At 36.1% G+C, this 22,482-nt stretch overlaps 1 protein-coding gene across 1 annotated transcript in view; it reads right to left on the bottom strand.

The window, feature by feature from the left end:
* Positions 1-22,482, bottom strand: part of Gabra3 (gamma-aminobutyric acid type A receptor subunit alpha3) — a 91,389-nt gene that overhangs the window by 32,491 nt on the left and 36,416 nt on the right. Inside the window, exon 5 of the mRNA XM_048335984.1 lies at positions 4,596-4,678. Within this exon, the coding sequence (XP_048191941.1) occupies positions 4,596-4,678 (83 nt within the window). The remainder of the gene's footprint in view (positions 1-4,595; positions 4,679-22,482) is intronic.

Genomic DNA, 22,482 nt, shown 5'->3' with positions numbered 1-22,482 from the left:
TTTTCTCTCATCTTCCATCTCCCAATCTACAACCCAAATTGTAGTTAATTCCCAACATATTGTCATGTGAGTATCGCTACTGCATTGGTTCATCCCTTATCTTTTGTCTCTCCATTTTGATGTTCCCCTTCCCTTCCCTAATTCAGGTAAATGTATATACAATACCCAGAGTACTATATTTAAAATATGTTCTTTTGTTTTGTTTTATTAAAATTTTTTCTTTATTGTCAAAGTGTGGTAAAGAGGGGTTACAGATTCATATGTAAGGCAGTGAGTACATTTCTTGTTCATTTTCCCTCACTTCCCCCTCCCCCTTTCCCTCTACTACCTGCCCCCCCACAAGAGTTGTGCAGTTGATTTACAACAAATGGTTTTGTAAGTATTGTTTTGGAATGATTTGTCTTTTTGTCATTTGTCTCTCAATTTTGATATTCCCTTTCACTTCCCCAGTTCTAATACCCATACAAACAGTATCCAGGGTATTCAGATGAGATATAGTGGTAGCAGGGCTTCAACCACAGGAAGAGAATACAAGAGAAACTAAACTAAACCAAACAATCAAACAAACAGACAAGAAAAAAACCAAAAAATTACAAAAGGTACGGTTTCACATGGCATTGTTGATAATTACAACAGTGGTATAACTATTCTTTCTGTAACATGGAGTTCATTTCACTCAGTAATCATATTAAGTGAAGTGATCCAGACCCAAAGAAACATAAATGCTATGGTGTCCCTCATAGGGAATAACTAATAAATGTTTAGGCTAGTCATGGTAGAAGATCAAAATACCCCAATAGCTACACCCATATGATCACATAAGATGATACCAAGGGAAATGAACTCTATGATATGTTGTTAAGCAGAAAGTCCTGAGAAAAGTAATTTCAAAATAGGCAAAAATAATAAAAGGATTTTATTTCCACCACAAGAATTATTATTATTATTATTTTGGCCAGTCCTGGGCCTTGAACTCAGGGCCTGAGCACTGTCCCTGGCTTCTTTTTGCTCAAGGCTAGCACTCTGCCACTTGAGCCACAGCGCCCCCTTTGGCCATTTTCTGTATATGTGATGCTGGGGAATCGAACCCAGGGCTTCATGTATACGAGGCAAGCACTCATGCCACTAGGCCGTATCCCCAGCCCCACAAGAATTAAATTTTGGTGATAGTAATTTGAAAGAATCTTATGATTTGAAGCGAAAAGTAATAACAGAAAAATTGGCACACGGGTGTAAAGTTTGGAAATGTTTAGGTATGAGAAGAAGAGGAAAAAAAGAGAAAAAAATTAGAGAAGAAGAGAATACAGGATTTAAATAGGGACAATCTCAGCTGTTGATTTTGTTTAAAATAAGTGTGTGCTGGTGGCCCTGTATACTCTAATGATAAATCATCCTTGAAAGAACTATATAAATAAGTCTGTATGCACAGTATACTATAGGCTTACGCATATACTATAGCCATACAATATGCCACATTGAAACCCTGAGACTAGCCTTCCAAGTAGTAACAGGTTTGGGAAGTAAAATAAAATGTTTACACTTCTAATTTTGAACTGTGACCTGTGTATTACAGAAGTGAATCTCCATGGAGTAAGCCTTTCAAACAATTTACAGAAAGTTTAACAAAATGAATATAGTGTCAGGAAGCCAAAACAAGTTTAAAAAGGGGGCAGGGGGTGGAAGGAGGTAAATTAAAGGTAACAGAAGACAAATATAGCTAGAATACTCAATGTGCCTATGTGATAAAGGAAGTGGGAAGTGTAAAATGAGTCCAGGGGTAAAGAACAGACAGAATGGGGAAAATGATGGAAGGGATGACACTGATCAAGAAATAATGGACACTTAGATATACATGTGATATTTTACCCCGTTGTACATTCTTTTGAAGTTTAGAAAAGAAAAAAAGTACCTGCAAATTTCAACAGCTTATTTATAAATTCTATAATTTAGTATATGAGGTATTTCAAGACCAATGCTCTGGCACAAACATTAGTAGACACCACAGCCTAATTTTGCCTACTTTCATATACGATAGAAGTTGAGTCACGGTCTATATATACTTAGATATGTGACTTTTGCTCAGCATCATAAGTGTAATCTCATTCAGGTTGATGATGAGTATTATTGCCAATGTGGTATTGAATTTGTGGGAACATGTCACATTTTTAATCCGTCCTGCTATTTGGGTAGCTTCACTATAAGTCTGTGACAGCTTGCTCTGCAATACACATTATTTCTGTTTGGGTAAATACTAAACACTTATATTTGAATATATACTCAAGACTGTAGTCTTCATGAGTAGAGATTTGCTATACAGCCTCAGTCATGTATGGCATTTTCTATATTTTTCATTTTAGTATGTTAATTTGCATTTTTTACTATTGTAATCAGTCAGTGCATGTGTTTGCATGAGAAAGAGAAAAAGAGAGATAGAAGGACACAAATAAACACACACAGGGATAAGAAACTATTTTATAAGTTATAGTTTTAAGACTTTGGCCCATTTTCTGTTATGTTTTCTGACTAGTTCTTAAAACTTGTAGGAGGTTTTACACATTATACTAGAGATTATCGTCTTTTAACATTGTGGTTAGTGATATTCTATAATCTGTTCCAGAGATCTTTACCTTTTCCAAGACTGTGAAGATATTTTTATGTTTTCTTATAAAACTTTTGTTGTTTTAGTGTTTGCATGTGGAATTTATTTTTTGTGTATGGTATAAGTAATCTTCTCTCTCTCTCTTTCTCTCTCTCTCTACCCTTTTATGTCTCTTCCACCTTTCATCTAAGTCCAACAGTATGTATACCACAATATGACTTTGCCTGAATTACTATTCAAAATCAGTGGATAACTGATAATGGATATGATTTGATTGTAAATTTTCTGGCTTTATTCTTCTTCCAGGCTGGACCTTAATATTTCCGTATATATTTTAGAAACAGCATTATTTGCTTTGTATTTAACTTGCTTTGGATTTTTGTTTTTCTTGAGGCTGTGGATTAATAAATTTCATTAGTGTAAAAAGGACTGGCCTTACCTAGCTAATAACTGCTTTAGCTTCATTCACAGCCTGTTCTCCTGACAAATTACCCATGATAATCTCCTGCACTATGTTCTACCTGTTTCTTACTCTTTTCTGTATTTTGTCTCCTGTGCTTCAGCTATGCTATTATCTATTTACCTATTCAGGTAACTAATCTTACCTCTTGCTTGTTATTATCTGTGAAATATAAAATTTAGGTATTATATTTTTCATAAGACATTTTCAATTATTTTTTCTTTGTAGATATCAATTTTTGGTTGAAATGATCTTTGATGTATTAGCTATGGTCACACTACTGTGCTACAACACAAAAATGCATTCTTCTTATGTAACTATATTTTGGTATGGTTATGTACCTATCCACCTATCATGCCTATCCTCTGTCTCTTTTCAATTCCAATGACAATGCATATCCTCTGTCCATGCATGAGTGATTCCTCAATATTTTATTCTTTTCCCAGTGTACTTCTCACTTTATAATTATTTATATTATTGTTTTTCATTTTCTCGTTCAACACTGCTTTCTTCTCTACAATAGAAGTGCCTCAAATGCAATAGAATTTGTTTTACTCCAGCTAATGGCACAGGAGCTTGAACAGTAGAGACAGTTTGTAAATATTTGACAAATTAATGATTAAATAAATGTCTTATGTAATTATTTGAAGCTTTTTAAATGTATGTTCTATTTCAAAATGACAACCTAGACCTTTATAAAGGTGAGATCAACAAAGATCCTAATATATTACTCTTATGAGTGACTCACTATGTAACTTATGCTGAAATTCTTTTTTTTTTTTTTTTTTTTGGCCAGTCCTGGGGCTTGGACTCAGGGCCTGAGCACTGTCCCTGGCTTCTTTTTGCTCAAGGCTAGCACTCTGCCACTTGAGCCACAGCGCCACTTCTGGCCATTTTCTGTATATGTGGTGCTGAGGAATCGAACCTAGGGCTTCATGTATATGAGGTAAGCACTGTACTACTAAGCCATATTTCCAGACCCTGAAATTCTTATATTCATAAAAACTCTCCAATTCTGTTCAATTCTCTTTTTTCTAAGTCATTTGAAATTGATTACAAATGTACTGTCATATCTCAGATTTGCAGCAACTGGGAAAAGAAATACTATAAAAAATGAGCACATCTGTAGAGTCTCTGTCTACTATATACTGTTAAGAAGTAGAGAGAAGTATGTTAAGATGAATGTAAGACGGACAGTTCAAAGAGGTAATCTTATTGTCTCTAAGAGATATGTCCTTAACAAGTTCATATTATACAGTCTATCAGTTTGTCTTTTTATATCTTTATCAGACTAATGACAGAGAAATTTGATGAGAGAGAAATTAACCTGACACAAAAGTAACTCAAGTAAAGGATAAGTTTCCTCTTCACTGTCCTGACTCACTCCCATACTAGCTGAGATTAAAGCATTCAGCTTTAGAAACCTCTAGGAAACAAACTGGGATGGATGGATGTATATACATATATATATCACATTTACAGATATTTATATATGCTATTTTTGGTAGATCATGAAACAGTGGAAAAGACACATACAGCTTCCAAACTTCAGTGGGCAGGCATGCACATCCATGGGAAAATCCTCCAAATGCATTGGACACTCGGCATGTATTGTTAGCCTAAAAGAAAGGAGAGTAGAAAATAAAATAAAGCCAAAAGAAGTGTTATTGAACAAGAGGGTTAGTTTTGACTCATCATCAATAGTTACCCTAAGAACAAGATGGAATTTTGCTTGATTTGTTTTATTGCGAGTTAAGTCTCTAGGAACACAAAGAAAGGGTTAAATGCACCTGGCAGCCTTTGAAAGAAACATTCAGCAATCATACTTTTAAATCAATTATAACTCGCACCTCACCATTTTTCAAAAAGTAAATATAGTTCGTGTAGCCACCCTCCAGAAAGCCTGGAAGCACCAGGTTCTGACTCATTCACTTCTGATCACAGTTTAATTAATTCTGAAAGAATTCTTCTCAGCAGGCCATTATATGAGTTAACCAATTTAAAGACTAAACTGAAGAGGGAGAGATATGTAGGATGAATATCTTTACCTTGTTAATGAACAGACACAAAGATGACTCTGCTCCTCACAGAAACTACTGTTATAGCTTTGTTGAAAGAGATGTCTGTTGGAGACCATTCATTCTCTTTCTCTCTCTCTCTCTCTCTCTCTCTCTCTCTCTCTCTCTCTCTCTCTCTCTCTCTCTCTCTCTCTCTCTCTCTCTCTTTCCCCCTACCTCTCTCTGTCAGCTACCAAAAGTATAAAGGTAATGCAACACACCAGAAACCTCAAAGACCAAATCTGAAGAACTCTTACTTTTAAGTCAATACAAGCAACAAATAGGAGAGATTATGCATTGATTCCTCAACAAAAAGTCTGGAAAGGGGATGATTTGCCATACCTTAAAACTAACCCTGGCATTAATCTGCCAAAATAATCGTTTTTAATGTTTCCTTATGAATTCTTTCAAATCGTTCAGGATTCACTTTTCCTTGGCATAGATATTAGTCTATTGCATAGAAGTGATACTTACATAGTCAAGTTCAGATTTCTGCGGACATAGATCTGAATAGCTATTTCTTTGTAACATTTATACCTTCTGGCTATGTTGAACCCACTATCTGACACCCTCTTAAAGTTCCAATAAGATGATAATATCTTTACAAATTATAGTGCTAGTTATTCATCCAATAACTTCTTCCCTTAGACAAACACTACTGCTTTACCTTTTTAGGACTCAAGTAATTCACTGGGATCAGAAATTGTAGTGTAATAGGATTTCAGGTAGAAATATGTCTCACTTCATATTGAGGCAATAAACAAATGAAGGCTTCTAAAGAGTCCTATGTGTACCATTACCATTTCCCTATCAGATAGATACTGCAAAACCATTGCTGCCTGACAGTGTAGCTTTGCATATTTTTGTGAAGGTGCTAGGGCTTGAACCTCATACTTTTTTGTTTTTTCCACTCAAGGCTGGCGCTCTGCCACTTGAGTCACATTTACACTAGCAGTGCTTCTCTTGGGTTGATATGAGTGCTGTTCCAGAAGATATTCATTGTCAAATTGAAATTACAGATATGCATGTTTCTAAGACAGAGAACTTTCAATGTGCAATTACTATCATTACAATGACCATTGCTAATCACGCATGAGATGTTCCCAGCATGTTACATCTTCTCAAGTGCATTCATATTCACTAATCTCTTTCAGATCTGCCCCTAACATTTATGATATGTGGATCTACCTTGCTTGAGACTGAAGGTGCTATTTACTTGATTTGCTCCCCGTGATGATCTGTGAGGAACACATTTCAAGCATACTTATCCTCCTTATTTCAGATACAAGAATCCACATTTAATGTGATTTGCTCACAGGCATACAGACTTGAGGACGAGAGAGCAAATGCAAAGCTCTTGCTATATCAGCTATCTGCAATTCATGTGAAAACTCCTCCGCTCCTTGGAAATCTTTTACTTGTGCGTGAGATGCTTTAATTATGTATGATTATCATTGAGTAACTGTTTTTTCTATGCCTAAGGTAATTGTAAGAAAATACTAAGAAGAAAGATCCAGACACGCATGAGCCATATGCCCTGTTCTCACAGGGATTATCATTCTAGGAGGAGAAAGGTAACATTTATATATTCAGCAATTCCTTAACACACAGCAGTAGTTGTCTATATGAACTTGAATACCATCTGGATGTTTTCTGTTGCAGAAGATGCTTTAAGGTGTTTAAAAAATCATAGAAAAGTTAAAGGATAAAGGGAGGTGAAAACAGGAAGACAGGAGGTCAGAAAGCATTGCCATCTAAGAACCAATGAACGAGCACAGCATAAATTGGCCCATGAAGTATCCTGCACCCACACACATGCTCTTTCCTCCCTGTTCTGTGCTTAGATGGAAAGGCAGATAAAGTTATTATGAATCAATTCTGTTCATTACCAGAAACCAGTACTTTTGGATCCTGCCTTTATAATCTATCTGTTGTGGTCTTATTCTCCACATTCCAAAGACTGCTGGATAGACATAAAGTAATTTCCCCTTGACATTACTCATAAGAGGCAGTATCTTGGAAATAATAATGCAAGTGGAGGGAGGGAGGGAACACACTTTATTAAACGCTCATGGAGTCTTTCAGTACGAAATACAAGAAGCAGGTTTCTCCATGAAGTACACTTCTCTTGTGTCTAGTTCTCTGACTGATGAAACATCATTTATGCCTTAAGAATAAAGGTCATACTGGTGGGATATTGCAGGCTGGTTTCAGAATTGAGCTTTCATCTGTTTTTGTTAATATCCAAGAGAGTAATGCTTCAAGGACACTTATCATGTAATTCTAACCTATTTAGTGGCTAGCTGGGCATACTGAAAACAAGACATGAGTATGCATTTGCTGAAGGGCACACACTTTAGGAGGAATAGTGCACATGTATGCATGCACAATCTGAACCAAATTAAGCTCTTCTGTAGATATGGAACAGAGAATGGGGAAGAATTATGGTTGAGGTCATCATAGAATATGAAAGGGTAAGCAAGGTGTTGCAAAGAAAGGTGTTGTAAAGAATATGACATATGCTAGAACAAAAAGGCATGCACAAGGCTGGCCTAGTATAACAGTTTGTGATCCAGAGGAAAGGCATAAAGAAGCGCTGGGCAGAAGACTTCAGAGAAGTGATAGGAAATGAGGCTGAAGCCAGACCTCACAAAGCTATGAATACTACAGTAATAAAGATCTTTTTTGGACATTTCGGTGATTTAAAGTCACGGATTTGCATTTTCCCAGCTTTCCTTCTCACAGCTAGCACTTTACCTCCTGAGCTATCACAAATGTGGACTGGAGGTGTGGGTGAAGCAGCAGAGTGAAAGCTATGAGTATAAAAAGTGAGCAAGAGTTTCTTGAGTTCAAGCCACAATACTAGTACAAAGAAACAGAGATAATAAGCGCTATCTCACATAATCCATCCATGTATCCATTCAGCATTTATTTATTCTTGTATCAAGAAAATGTGATAGGTATATGTTTGTGTGTTTGTGCATCCATTATATATATATATATATATATACACACACATACAGATACACATAAACACACAGACAGAAAATCATACTCATCCATTAGTGAGAATGCAAAGAAATGGATATACCTGAAATAAATAGGTTGAATGAAATAACTTAGACCCAGAGAGGCAAAATACACACAATCATATGAATTCACTCATATATAGAACCTAGATCGAATTTGTAAGTACACAAGTAAACACATATGGCATTGTGTGCATGTATACACAAATGTACTAAACAAACTATGGTATTTGTAGGGGAGAATTCAAATGATATAATTTCTTAGAAAACCTAACTCACAGTTCAACAAAATGAATAACAGAAAAGTGGTACTTGAGTGGGGGTATCAAGGGAAGGAGGGGTACAGGGATGGAGTAAGGAAGGGATAGAATACAGTTGTAATATTCAATGTATATCCTATGAAACTAGGAAAAATGAGACGATTGTTGGGGTTGGCAAGGATGGGAAGAACAATGGAAGAGATGGCATTGATCAAGATACATTGTACTCATAGACTTACACATTGAATGGTAAGCTCTATATACAACTACTTAAGGATAAATACAATTTAAAAATGTATACATTCAACATCTAACATGATTTGCAATGAAGGAGCCACAAATAAGAAAAAATAAGTCAAATGCTTTATTTACCAGAGAACTACCATGATTATAACTGTGTTTTTAAGAAAATAATTTGAGAGAAAGCAAAATTCTGGGCAGAATTCAAAGCTTTAGGAACTCCACTAAGCATTGTTTATATTTTTATTAAATATGATCAGAAGACTTTTGAGAACAAGATGAGAAACCTCACAAAATATGATATTCAGATGACAGGACTTGAGTCCATTTTGGATTTGGTTGTTTGGCTTCCTAGTGAAGAACTGGTGGAAAACAAGAAACGATCCAGGAAAGCCTCAGCGTAGGGGAGGAAGCCGCAGATAGTAATCTATACAGTAGACCTATATGGCCCTGATCACACATTGTTCCCTTACATTATCATGCTACACCACATCCTTGTCACCCTATATTGTCATGTTTATATATAAATATAAGTATACATTTTATAAAGAACATAATCTTAGTTTTATGTAAATATAACTTTATATTTAATAGAATTCAATTTCTATAAATTTTAGATATTTAGATGAATTGTTATGTATTATAGTTACATGAAATAAATGTTTTACATTTATGTGAAATTAATAGTGTACATTTTATATGTAAATATAAATATTAAAATTACATAACTGTTAGATTTATATAAAAATATAAATGTAACTATTATCATGGTAGGCCATACTCCTATCAATTATTGTTTTATATTTATTACCTTATTCTTGGCTGTTAAACGTATGGTTGTTTTTTTAATCCTACCACAGTAAGTATTTCATCACGTTAGTATTTTATTCCTTTCACAGCCTAGTGACTTTGTCTCTGGTGGGAGTATATTCTGTATACAAAGCCTTCTAGTAATTTCCCCCTCTCATAGAATAAAAGGCCAAATCCTTGCAGCATCTGCGTGACCTTGTGCTCTGTCCCTCTCTTGCTTATTTCTTCCTGTGTCAGCCCCAGCTGACACTCACTCAATCCCAGTTCTTTCAACATGCCAGGCACTCTGACATCATGGCTTTGGTGCTCACTGTGCTCTCTGCCCAGAGTGATCTTCTTCCAAATATCTGGATGACTAATACTTTACACTAATACTTCACTGCTTTGTAATCTTGGCCTGATTAGCATCTTCAAAATGAAACTTTCCTCAGTTTCCTACCCAGTCTGTGGGTAAGAAACCTTACCGTTCTCTTGTATATAGCACCTACATTTTTTATACGTATCAATTCATTTCTTGATTTCCTTAGTATAAAGTTTGAAATTTTCATCTTGTGTTATGCCTCATGTGTGCCAACACCTTGTGAAACACCTACCACATTGTACGTAATCAGTGACTATCTATTGAATGAAGGAATGACCAGATGGCTTTTCTTTCCTAAAGGCGTATGTGTCTCCTAGAAGCTTGATAGAGGAACTGTGGCTTGTTGGGGGATAGTAGTTAAGTATTCCTGGATTCCAAGAAATATTCTAGTTTAATATAATTCATTAATAACACAATGGTTTAAATTATCCCTTGAGGAACATAGTTATCTCCTCTTGTGTTGATTTAGTTTTTTTGAGACAGGGGTCTCACTATGTAACTCAAGCTGGCCTCAACTCTTAATCTTTTTGTGTCAGCCTTCCGAGTGCAGAGATTCCAAGTGTGCACCACCATACCTAGTGGGAATCTAGTTTCTTCCTACAGCTTCAGGGTTAAGTGAGCCTTGCAAGAAAGCATGCACGGGGGCTGGGGATATGGCCTAGTGGCAAGAGTGCTTGCCTCCTATACATGAAGCCCTGGGTTCGATTCCCCAGCACCACATATACAGAAAATGGCCAGAAGTGGTGCTGTGGCTTAAGTGGCAGAGTGCTAGCCTTGAGCGGGAAGAAGCCAGGGACAGTGCTCAGGCCCTGAGTCCAAGCCCCAGGACTGGCCAAAAATAAATAAATAAATAAAAGGATACAGAATTATTAAAAAAGAAAAAGAAAAAAGAAAAGAAAGCATGCACTTTTATCACCCCGTACACTTTTCCTGAGAAGGGAAGACATTTTACCAATGTTATTCAACATGTCTTAGACAGAGATGACTAGGTTTCTTGACTCACTGCTGTATTCAATTTGTATTTCTTGAGAACCTACTATGTAGCAAGATATTGTTCTAAACAATGGGGGCAAATTAGGAAACTAATGTTGCTTACTTTGAACTTGCATTTGTTAGGGAAAGACAAAAACTTACTAAATAACTGAATTATCAACTTTACTAAAAGGGAGAGAAATAAGACACAACTAGAGAGGAGAAAAGAATTAAGATGTTCAAAAAAGGTATTCAGGGACTATGACAGTGAGTAGGTAACATTTCAACAGTGACGAGGACATAAGAGAATCAACTTGGGGGGAATCCAAAGAAAGAGCATGGAAATAGAAAGAGTAGCTGCCTTTCACATGTGCCTGGGAGTTTCTCTCTGTATGGAATTCATCCTCACACCAGCATGAACATGAATGCATTTGCACATTTACACACTTATGTACATGTTCAAAATGGTGTGCAAGTGGTCATGTTCACAAACACACATATTTGTGCACACTTGCACTGAACAAAGTTTACATAAACTTGTAATATAAAATAATATTAATAACAACCATGAAGAAAAACTAGAAAAGGAGCTACAAAAGGAAAGTGTGCACCTGGACTAAGTGGTGGAAAGCTTTCGAGGACATTTGAGCTTTCACTGAGCGAAGTATGGAGGTTTTGTGAAATGCTTACTATAAACATGACTTGATTAATATCTCAGAATTATTCTGGCAGCTGTGGTGGTAATAAATTGGAAGAGTGCAAGGACAAAAGTAGGAAGATAAATTTTCAACAGTCATCATCATCCAAACTTTAGAAATAAATGGTAACTTTCTGAAGTGATAAAGGGCCTGCAAAAATCTCACATGTAGCATTATATTCACTAGTGCAACTAAGTCACTTACCCTGAAGGTTAAGTGAAAGTATCTGCTCTCTGTATAGAACATTTATTAGATATTCTAGCAAATTCAAACAGGAAAGCAAAAGAGGTAACTGCTATGGGTATGGAGTTCCATTTTTTGAGATTTTGACTCTTTTAAGATAAGATTTTGGTGATGGTTATCAAATTGTACATTCATTTAATATCATTTAATTGTATGTTTAAAAAGTGAAAGAAGGATCCAGTCACTACTTATTCATGCATGTAATCCTAGTGACTCAGGACGGCGAGATCTGAGGACTGCAGTTCAAAGCCAGCATAGGCAGGAAAGTACAGGAGATTCTTATCTCCAATTAATCACCAGAAAGATGAAAGTGGATCTGTGGAATGAAAATTCCCAGAGACAGTGCCCAGGACCTGAATTCAAGCCCTAGAACTGGCAAAAAAAAACCCAACACATTTTTTAAGGTGAGTAGGATGTAGTGCTCTGTGCATGTATAATCTCTGCACTCAGGAGGTAGAGGTAGAAAAACTGCGACTTGAAGGCCTTTCTGAGCTGAATAGTGAGACCTTGTCTCAATAAATAAAGAACAAAGCTGGCAGTATCACACTCCCTGACTTCAAATATATTACTAAAATGATAGTAATAAAAGAATATATCACTGGCATAAAAATAGACATATAGGCCAAAGGAACAGAAGAGAGAGCCCAGAAATAAATTCACAGCTTCATAGCCAATTAGAATTGTATAACCATGCCAAGAACACACAATAGAGAAAGGATAATCTCTTCAATTAATGTTTGAAATCTAAGTATATATCCATCTTCAGAATGAAACTAGGTCCTTACTCCATACCTCATGGAAAAGTTACCTCAACATTGCTTAAAAGCTAATGCATAATACTTAAAGCAGTGCAACTATAGGAAGAAAATATACATAAAAATTTTTGAAATGATCTGAAAGGCACAGGCAACAAGAAACAATAATAGACAAATAGGATTATACTAATTTAAAAAGCCTCTAAGTAGCAAAGCAGAGGGGACTTTCAGCAGCATAAAGAGAACATGCAGATTGGGAGAAAATATCTGTATGTCAGACAACTGACAGGGAGTTGGTATCCAAACAGGCAAAAATACTCAGGGAATCCAATATCAAGTAAAGAGCATAATTTAAAAACATGCAAAGGACTTGACTAGACATTGTACAAAATAATACATATGAATGGCCATCAGGTCGATGAGAAAGTTTTCAACTGTACTAATCATCAATGCTATGAACAAGAAGCACATCATACCTGTTGGAATGTCTATTTTCTTTTTTTATAGTTTTATCATCTTCAAATAGTTGTACCAGGATGTAGAGTGGCTAGTATCAAAAAGAAATATATACCAAGTATTTGCAAAGTTGTAGAGAATGTTTGTATACTGTTGATAGAGATGTAAATTGGTAGCGTCATTACGAAAAGTAGTACAGTTCTTCAACAAATTCAAAATAGAAGTGCTTAAAAACCTACCGATCCCACCAATAGGTGTGTACCTAAAAGGAAGTGAATTAGGTAGACAGACGAATATGTGCAGCAGCAAGTTAGGGAATCAACATCACTGTTAACAACTGAGAATAGAAGAAAAGGTTGTCCACATGCACCATTGAATGTTAAGCAGTCATAAAATAGGATATTCATTTACAACAACATGAAGAGAACTGGAAGAATAGGGTCAAATGAAATAAGCCAGGCACACAAAGACTAACACTACATGGTGTTCTATATGTAGAGTGCAGAAAAGTCAAACTTGTGAATGCAGAGAGTATAATGATGCAAGGCAACAGTATTAGGAGAATGTTAGTTAAAGCCCCAAGACTGAATGACATTATGGGAGTGATGGTAGAATCACCAGATAAGGAATTTAAGGACTGAGATTCAGTCTTTGCACAAACTCCCCAGATACAAGTGACATTCAGTATCGCATCCTTGTCCTCCAGCCTGTACTACCAATGGGAAATATGACTTGCATCCTGGGCAGATGGCATATGTATCAAAAATCTCAAAATTGGAAGGGAGTGTGAGGGTAAGGGGTAAATTATTGAATGAACATGAGGATATTGTACCATCACAGTAGGTTCAGAATTCTTGCTATTAGCTTAAAGCCATTGTGTAAATAATTTTCATACCTCCATAATAATGAAGACAAATTACTAGTTACTGACTTCTTTACTTGATGCCCTCATCTCATGCTTGGAAGTACATAAGTCCATTTTCAGAATGAGCACACCTATCAAGGATTACTCTTACTATAGTATTTGCTGAACATTTTCCTATTTTATCATAACAGTCCTACTAAACTCTTATTTGCACTGTGCTTTGCATTTTAGGACTTTGCTGGTGTGTATATCTTGTCTTCTGAGCCTTTATAGATGGAACAATTTGCTCTGCACTTTGAGGAATGTTCTTTCTAAAGTCCAAAGTACAGACAACAGTATTTCAGAGGCAGTCAAGTTGCTAGGCAGGCTATTTCTATAATCATGGAGTAAAGGTCAGGATCTGGGATTTAGAGTCAAAGAGAAAGAATAGTAAATCACTAATAGCCATTATCAGTACAAGATGAGTCACTTGAAATATACTACCACCAAACACCCCAAGCAATCTGTGCATTAGTCACAAGAATCCCAGTTGTCTGCGACCTTCCCATTAAATTCTCAAGCTATAGACAAGAGGTTCAGTACACAGGAAGGAAGGTCACCATTTACTGCTGAGTTTAGCCTTTGGAGGGAGCACATAAGATTTTTAGCAATTACCTCAGAAGTGTGACTCCATCCACATTTTCCAACACTTGCATTTTCCCTAGTTTCTGTCCACCTGTAAATACTTCTCACAAAAAAAATACTTTTTTCACAAAAGAAAGCTGTCATATGTCTGTCTCTCTTCTTTTTCTTCTACAGGAATCTCTTTTGGTCTTTGTATATGTAACCCATTTCCTTCAAGTCTTTGTTATAATATTGCCTAAGCGGGCTGGGCATGATGGCTCATTCCTACCATGCCAGTTCCTCAGAAGGCAGGAGTCTGGGATAACTGCAGTTTGAGGCAAGTTTGGGCAAATATTAGCTCAACAAATACTGCAAGTGTGATATTCTCCTGTGATCCTAGCTACATTTGGAGGCTTTAGGTAGGAGAATGTAAGTGCAAGACTAAACCTATGCAAAAACATGAAACCGTACCTAAAAAAACAACTAAAGCAAAAAAGTGCTGGAGATTCAAATGGCAGATAGAGCACCTACCTCAAAAGCACATAAACCTGGGTTCAAATTCCAATACTGCCCAATAGCGATGTCAGCTATGATGCTTTCTGTCTAAGAGGGGCTATATATTCTTCCATGTCACAGAATCCCCTGGCCCTTACCACACAGGGTTATCAGTATCTGTGTTCCGCAGAGGACTGTGATCAACTTCGGAGAGGACCGAGGAGGTATTTTCAGTCTCATTTAGAAACTAAAATCCAGAAAGGAAAATCCTTACCCAGGGTTTTATTGCTAATCTGTGCCAGTGAGCTCCTGGGGCCTGTTAAAATGTTCATTACAGCACAACACGAGGTCTCCAGTCTGTCTGGGATTAGCCTGTAAAGTAGCTGGGAACTCTGGAACAAGAAGGGCCCTTCTATAGATCTGTACATCATCATCACCTTCAAATGGACTCTATAACAGATTCAATCAGCCTAGACAGCAGCTTCTTGCTTTTGAAGAGAAAGGCAATAATTACTTCAAGGCTCTTTCTCACTTGGAACTGGAAAAAAAATGGAATAAAAATGAGAAAAGCTTCCAAGACTAATTTTTCTTTCCCTTCCTCCAGTTCAAATGTGTGTTTCTACGTGAAGCCCTCCCATAGTGGGTCCATGGCCTCGTGGGTGAGTGAATCTGGTAATTATAAATACTCCATTGTTAGCTTTTTGTGACACTTCTATTATGCCTTAGAGTGCAGTGAATATTGTGTCATATTTTTTTGTCCTGGGATGTAAGCTGCTGGAAGAAAAGGGTTAATATCACTCTCCTGAGCATACAGAGTAACTTGTGGTTGACTTAAGGCTTCTATTTCTTCCCTCACACTTTAAGTTTCCCTAAAGCCACAAATGTGCTACTCTTTCTTCTATACTCTTCTGTTCATTAGAGTGAGCCTCACCACTTAGGGCTCTATGAGTCACTCACTAGATCAATGCAGAAGAAATGCAGGTAAAGTCCCCTACAGCAAAAAGCCATTACAAGAAAAAGGACTGTGAAAGAAAGCTATCAGTGCTCTGTTGGTCTGATTACATTAAATTCTGTACAACTAACAATCTCGTTCAAATGCTTTCCCAGTTCCTGGTCATTTCAGGGCTACTCTCTATAATCAGATCTCAAGTGAAAGGTATTTGCATCTAAACTAGGAAGAGGGGAGCTTTACTGTAAAAGTTTGGCAAGGGTCGGGAGGATGGAGGCAACAAGCAAAATTTACCCAGGAAATAATTTGTCATTGGAACATGCTAACTATATTAGCAAAATTGATTCAATCATAAAAAGAATAACAGAAGAAACTAGTCTCAATCTGATCAAAACTTTCTCTTTGTTGGTTCAAAACATCCCTTTTGTATTGATGATGCAACTTATTTCTTTTGATTTTCAGCTAAATAGAGGACACTATCACCTGGTAACGTAGACAGTTGATGCCATGTATTCAGTTTTACACAACCCCGTGTCTCAAAGTTCTCCTGCTTTCTAGCCTTGCCTTTAACTGCCGTGGGTACTGCACCAGGTTAAGTGTACCTCAACCTCATTACTGAAGATTGATAGCTCAAACATCCCCTATTACAGATAGTGCTGTCCTGTAGTGCAAGGAAAACATTGGCTTTAATTGAGACTTGGATTTCATACCACTCTTCTACTATTGTTGTGATATTTTCTATTGAAATTTGGGTTTCGGTACATATGACAACCAGAGAGATATTAAAAACAAAACAAAAACCTCCAAAGAGTGGCCATATGCCAAGACATGTTACACAATTCCCAGACTTTATCACATTTATTCCCTACAAAGGCTTTCAAAGGCAGCAAACTCTCATGAGTCATCTCATTCTACAGTGATATGAAGACTCAATAAGACAAATGCATGAGATGCACCTAGTACAGTGCCTGTCACACTGAAAATCCCCAAGCCTAAGTTTTCTAAACTTCTTCCGCAGGAAAAATATCTATTCTCCTATACAGAGGGGCTTTTGTTAATAAGAACCATAATCTACTCACATTCAGGGAGGATGTGCCAAGGATGTTCACAATGCACTTTTTTTCTTTCTTTCTTTGTGGCAATCCTGGGGCTTGAACTCGGGGTATAGGCTTGAATTCAGGGTCTGGGCACTGACCCTGAGCTGTTTTACCAAGGGCTAGTGCTTTACCACTTGAACCACAGCACGACTTCTGGCTTTTTGGTAGTTATTTGGACATAAGAGTCTCATGGACTTTCCTGCTTTTGCCGATTTAGAACAATAATCCTCAGATCTCAGTCTCCAGCTAGGATTACAAGCCTGAGCCAGTGCCTCCTGGATTTCTTTCTTTTTTTTTCTCCTGGATTTCAATGTTCTTTCCTCAATGCTAACACGCTTGGACACCAAATATATTTGACAACCTTTGTCATATTAATTCTTCCTGCGCTAATCTTAGTTTCCAGCACCATTGCTCGGGCCCTTATTGTTATTCCATGAACTATGGAAGTGGTCCACTAGCTGCTATAATTCCTTCAGCTGACCCAGCAACAATACAATTTGAGTGTCTTATTAAAAACAATGCAACACAACACTAGAATTACTAGTGATTCCATTCCCCCCCCCCTCTTTTTTTGACAGAGTGCAGTATTTCTTTTCCCAGCTTGCCTGGTTAGGAATCATATACAAATGACCTCATTAGAGTTAAATGAAAGTGAATAGAATGAGTATCTCACTGAGGCTTGCCCTATAAAAACCTCCACCCCGTCGAATCCATCCTCTTCTGCTCACATGATGCAGACAAGCACAGTGCTCTTGGAAACCATGTGCTGACTAGTGAAAAGTAACGATGAAAAGAGATTGAGTCATTTAAAAGACTACTTGGAAAGGAGGCACATGTCAATGAAGAACATCTGTGTGGAAAATGGACACATGAGCAATAATCAACAATCATCCATCACATTTGAACTCTTAGGCTTTTGAGGGCTCAGCCATTTGCATTAGCACAAAGGATCTCATCGACTTGCTCAGTTTTAAAGAGCAATAATGATTCCATGGAGCTGCAAGACAAATGTATTCTGGATTATTTCCAGATTACTAATCATTTTCATACAGAAATCCTTCCAAATAGGCAAGCTATTTAGTGATATTTCACACTGCTTTCCTTATTACTGCTCTTCTTCATTCAATGCAAATGTTAACATTTGAATCATTTTTCACACAAGACCCAACTATAAAACATCCTGAACTTCTAATCAGGCACTAACTACCATCAATGCCATTTCTTGAACATATTACATACTTCTTAAAAATCATATTTAAGGGTAAATTAACAAGATCTTAAACCTAGACCAACTTGTATTTATTCATCTTAAACAATCTATGTTTATGTTTTACTCTTCATCTTGATTAGTTCAATGAGGACAATGAACCTAAGTATTATATACCTGTATCTAATAGCTATTATGAAAATTTTTGATGGTTTACAGAAATGTCTGGCATCTGCAGGTGTTCAGCACATAGTCGTTAGTTTCACAGTCATTTGATTAACATTTCATTAGTATGACAGTTCTTGTCTTGGCACCTCATATACAACTTTTCTTTCCTCAGTCAGCCCTGTATACTGTTCCCAATGTGATCTAAACTACAAATATGTTTGAGTCCCTTCTTGGAAATAAGTTCTTTAATAGATCCCATCATTTTTATGCTTCCATGCCTTTAAAAGTGCCCCTCACTGAGTAACAATGCTTCAGTGCACCGTTTCCTGGTCATTACACTGGCCTGAATTTAAACCTGCATGAATTATTACACTGTCCCTCTCTTATTCCTCAGGCATACATTGCTGCTGGAATCTGTCTTATTCCCTTCCCTTTTTAAAATCTAATTTTCTTCTACACATCTATTAGCTCTATGTTTAAAGGTGATTTCCTTTGGAATTTTTTGTGTATATCTGCATAACTCATTTCATAGTCCCTGGCAGATAACCCTCTATTATGTTTCACAAGGGATAGATGTTTTGATGGATTAAGGCAATTTGAAAATGCATATCATTATGCATGTCATTTCCTGTTCTGGGAATATACTGCTATATCTCAGCTGCATCCCTTGTCAGCCACACCCCTTGTCTGTTTCATAGTTATGTACATTTCTATCAATCAAGAGACAAAATATGCAACAGCTTGTTTAGCAGTTTTCTTGAACGTTCTTGTGTAGTTTTGCTTGCTGCTTGTGACTCTATAACATCTGGACCTTCCTCAATTTAATGTATTTTATACTTATTAAACAGCTACATGTGATTTGCACATGTGTCTGTAACTATGATGTCATAGGTCATTAACAGTGTGAGCTGTGTCTTATCTCTGAGGCTCAGTACATAATCCCAGAATCTTAAATATGATAACTGCTTGTGTGTTTAATAAGTCAATGAGATGAAATCTAATGAGTATTTGTCTCTCCTAGTCAGATAGTCACTGGGAATTTTACTATATTGTATATCATTCAACATTCATGTACAATAACTCAAACACACAATACATGTTTGTCTGTATGCTCATCAGACTATGATTCTTTGTCTTGGGATGGGCTCTGTTAATTTTCCATGTAGTATTCCAAGTTTAGTATTTGTACTGCTGATGTAAGCAACACGTAATGCATGTTAGTCTGCATTTCTGTGGCTGTTGTGAGGTCACATGATGAGGCACGGCCAGGCTTAGTGAAGAAACTAAGGAGGAAGGCTTACTGTGACTCAGGAGAAAGGAACATTCCCATAGCTTCCTGATCCCCATGATGTGACATGGTCTTCACTTCATTATTCCATGCTTTTATTGTGGTTGACACAAAGAGAGCTCCTGGACTCACCAAGCTCAGATAGCAGAAAATGTGAGTGAGAAATAAATATCTACTGCTCTAAGGCATTAAGAATTTAGGATTGTTTCATACTGTATGCAACTTGATTGCTATACAATGGATCAGTTTAACAAAAAAGAGGAAAATGATCAATAGTTACATTAACTTTTCCTCCTACTTTCTTAACTGCCCTAGTTACATACCTATGTAACTGTTAGAATTTTCTAGGTAGCAATCTTTTGTATTTATCCACTGGATCCAGATAAGATCTAAGAATCCAAATAATAATAGGTTGATACAGGATAACACTTACTGAAAAATTATAAGTGTTCTGTAGACTTTATCCAATTTGTGCCTTTCATGTTCCAGAAAGAGAGGAAGCAGCTACAGTATTAACAGAATGGATAAGAGTAACAGTTTGTGCTTTGGGAAAAAAGTCACAAGATGTAACACTTGTGGAATCATGAAAGAGCCATCCTTTTATCTGGTAGTTTGGAGGACCCACCTTCTTGATCCAAGATGAATTCAATTGAGAAGGAAAAACAATGATTTCATCAAGCTTCTATACTTCTGTACTTCCTCCATTCTTATTGTGAAAAATAAACACAAGGGCATTCCACATAGACTCCTACATCATTTAACTTCAGACTAAAAAATAGAGTGCAATTATTATAATCTTGCTATTCATGCAGCTGTTTCATATTTTAGTATCTTCCATCCTGTTCCATTCTCCCTTTTTAATGTATTCCTACTTCAAAACTCAAACTTATTCTCCATCTTTTTTTCTTTTATTACTCAGTTATCTTCTGCACTGTTTCCCTTATTTAAGATATACTCTTTCTCTTCATTATTCTCAATATACTGGGTTCAATTCTCTTCTTGCCCATCACTCTGCTCTCTAACTTCTTCACCATTGTTTACTGTCATTTACCCTTCAATATATCTTCCTCATCATTCATTTCCTGCATTCATCTCATTCCACAATCCTTTTTTCTCTTCAACTTAGTGTAGTCCATCCTTTACACAACTATGTGAATTGCCTCCTCTCTACATCTACTTTCTGCATGTAAACACATACATACTAGTCATCTATCTATTCTCCTACTAATGCTCTAGTCTTTCCATATTTTCCTTTTACACTGTGTTCCACATTATATCCTTTCAGCACAAGAAAGGAGATCCTGTTTCTTTATAAGTTATATTCTAATTGAAATTTTGATTTGGTCGTTTACTGTGTTACCTGGAAATTCATGGTTAACAAACGAATATTTCTACTATGACTTCAAACTTTACATTTCTACTAGCTCTTTTCTGCTATTGGGAAAATATGTGTAGCCTCTTCCCTGAAAACAAAGGCAACTTTTCCTTTTACTCAGTGCATAGATCTTTTACATCAGTATTTTTGTTTTTTAGTGTTTAAGCTTTCTCATTTGTAGAAATGAGAGGAGACCTATCTTATGATCTTGTTATGGAGACAATAAAATAGAATCATTGAATAGTGTCTTGAACATTGATGTTAATTATGTACTAATTATGCTATTATTGGTGTTACTATTGCTCACTGTCATTTTTTAAACTAATCCTTTGATATAGCACTTTTATTCCACACTTTTTACAACTTTTCACTTTCATTCTCATGGTTTCAAAATTATCTATATATACTAACAATTTCAAAATTTGTATTGTTTGATGGTACTGGTGGTGGTGGTGATGTTCTTTTTAGTCTGAGAAAGAACTCAAACTGGAACATTACTCTCATTGGCAGGCACTTTACCACCTAAGCCATGCCTCCAATCCCTCTATTGTTAGTTTGTATGTCTTTCCTGATCTTTACACTGAATTTCATATCAAATTTCTATTAAACTTCTCTCCTCGAATAATCTACAAAGTTATTTGTCACCTATATGATTTCAGCTGTCTTCTAATAATTGCCCTTAATTCCTTCTAATGCAGTCTTTCCAAAGAACTATATTTCATGCATGTATCAAATATTATATACAGCTATATAGATAAATAGTTGAATAGATTGAATTCAAAAGAGCCTTGTAAATATTTAGCAGATATATACCGAGTTTCACTGTGCAAAAATAAATACACAGTCTTGAAAGAGCCATGAAAGCAGCACTAAAGTATTGTGCTTTTTCATTTCATAAAGGCTCTCTTATACAAAATGTACACTCATTAATATAGGAAGAAGCCTCAGGAAGTGACAACTGAGAGCCAGAGAAGCTACCAGATGTTTAAAAAGTTTTAGTACTAGTTCAAAGAGAAATTGTCCACATTCAAAATGCTGTTAAAGTTCATCTTTTGAAATCAAAATTCACATCATATTTTGATGAGCAAAGGGTTGTAAGTCTGAGTATTTAGGTGTCCTTGAAAATATATGTGCCATGTATTGGTCTCCCTGTGTCCATGCACATATTTACACAACATCAACATATATCAATGCATGTCTCAAAGTGTTCATATGTGTAATTATCTGTCCATATGTATGCATTTTCATAACATAAGTATAAGTAAAAATGTATCAAGTGTGTATATATGTATATGTATATATGTGCATATGCATATATAGACTAATTAAATAATATATAACTATATACATATACATATTTATACTTAAAACAATGTTTTGTATTCTGTAATATACATAAATATGTATGTACTATACAAATCTATAAACCTAAGAGGATACTATGAAGTATTAAAGTACTGCATGCATTAAAGTGCATGTATATATGTACATAAAT

Source organism: Perognathus longimembris, chromosome 28, assembly GCF_023159225.1.
Source record: "Perognathus longimembris pacificus isolate PPM17 chromosome 28, ASM2315922v1, whole genome shotgun sequence".
Lineage (NCBI taxonomy): Eukaryota > Metazoa > Chordata > Mammalia > Rodentia > Heteromyidae > Perognathus > Perognathus longimembris.
Note: the sequence above shows the minus strand (reverse complement) of the source record. Positions and strands in the feature narration are given on the sequence as shown.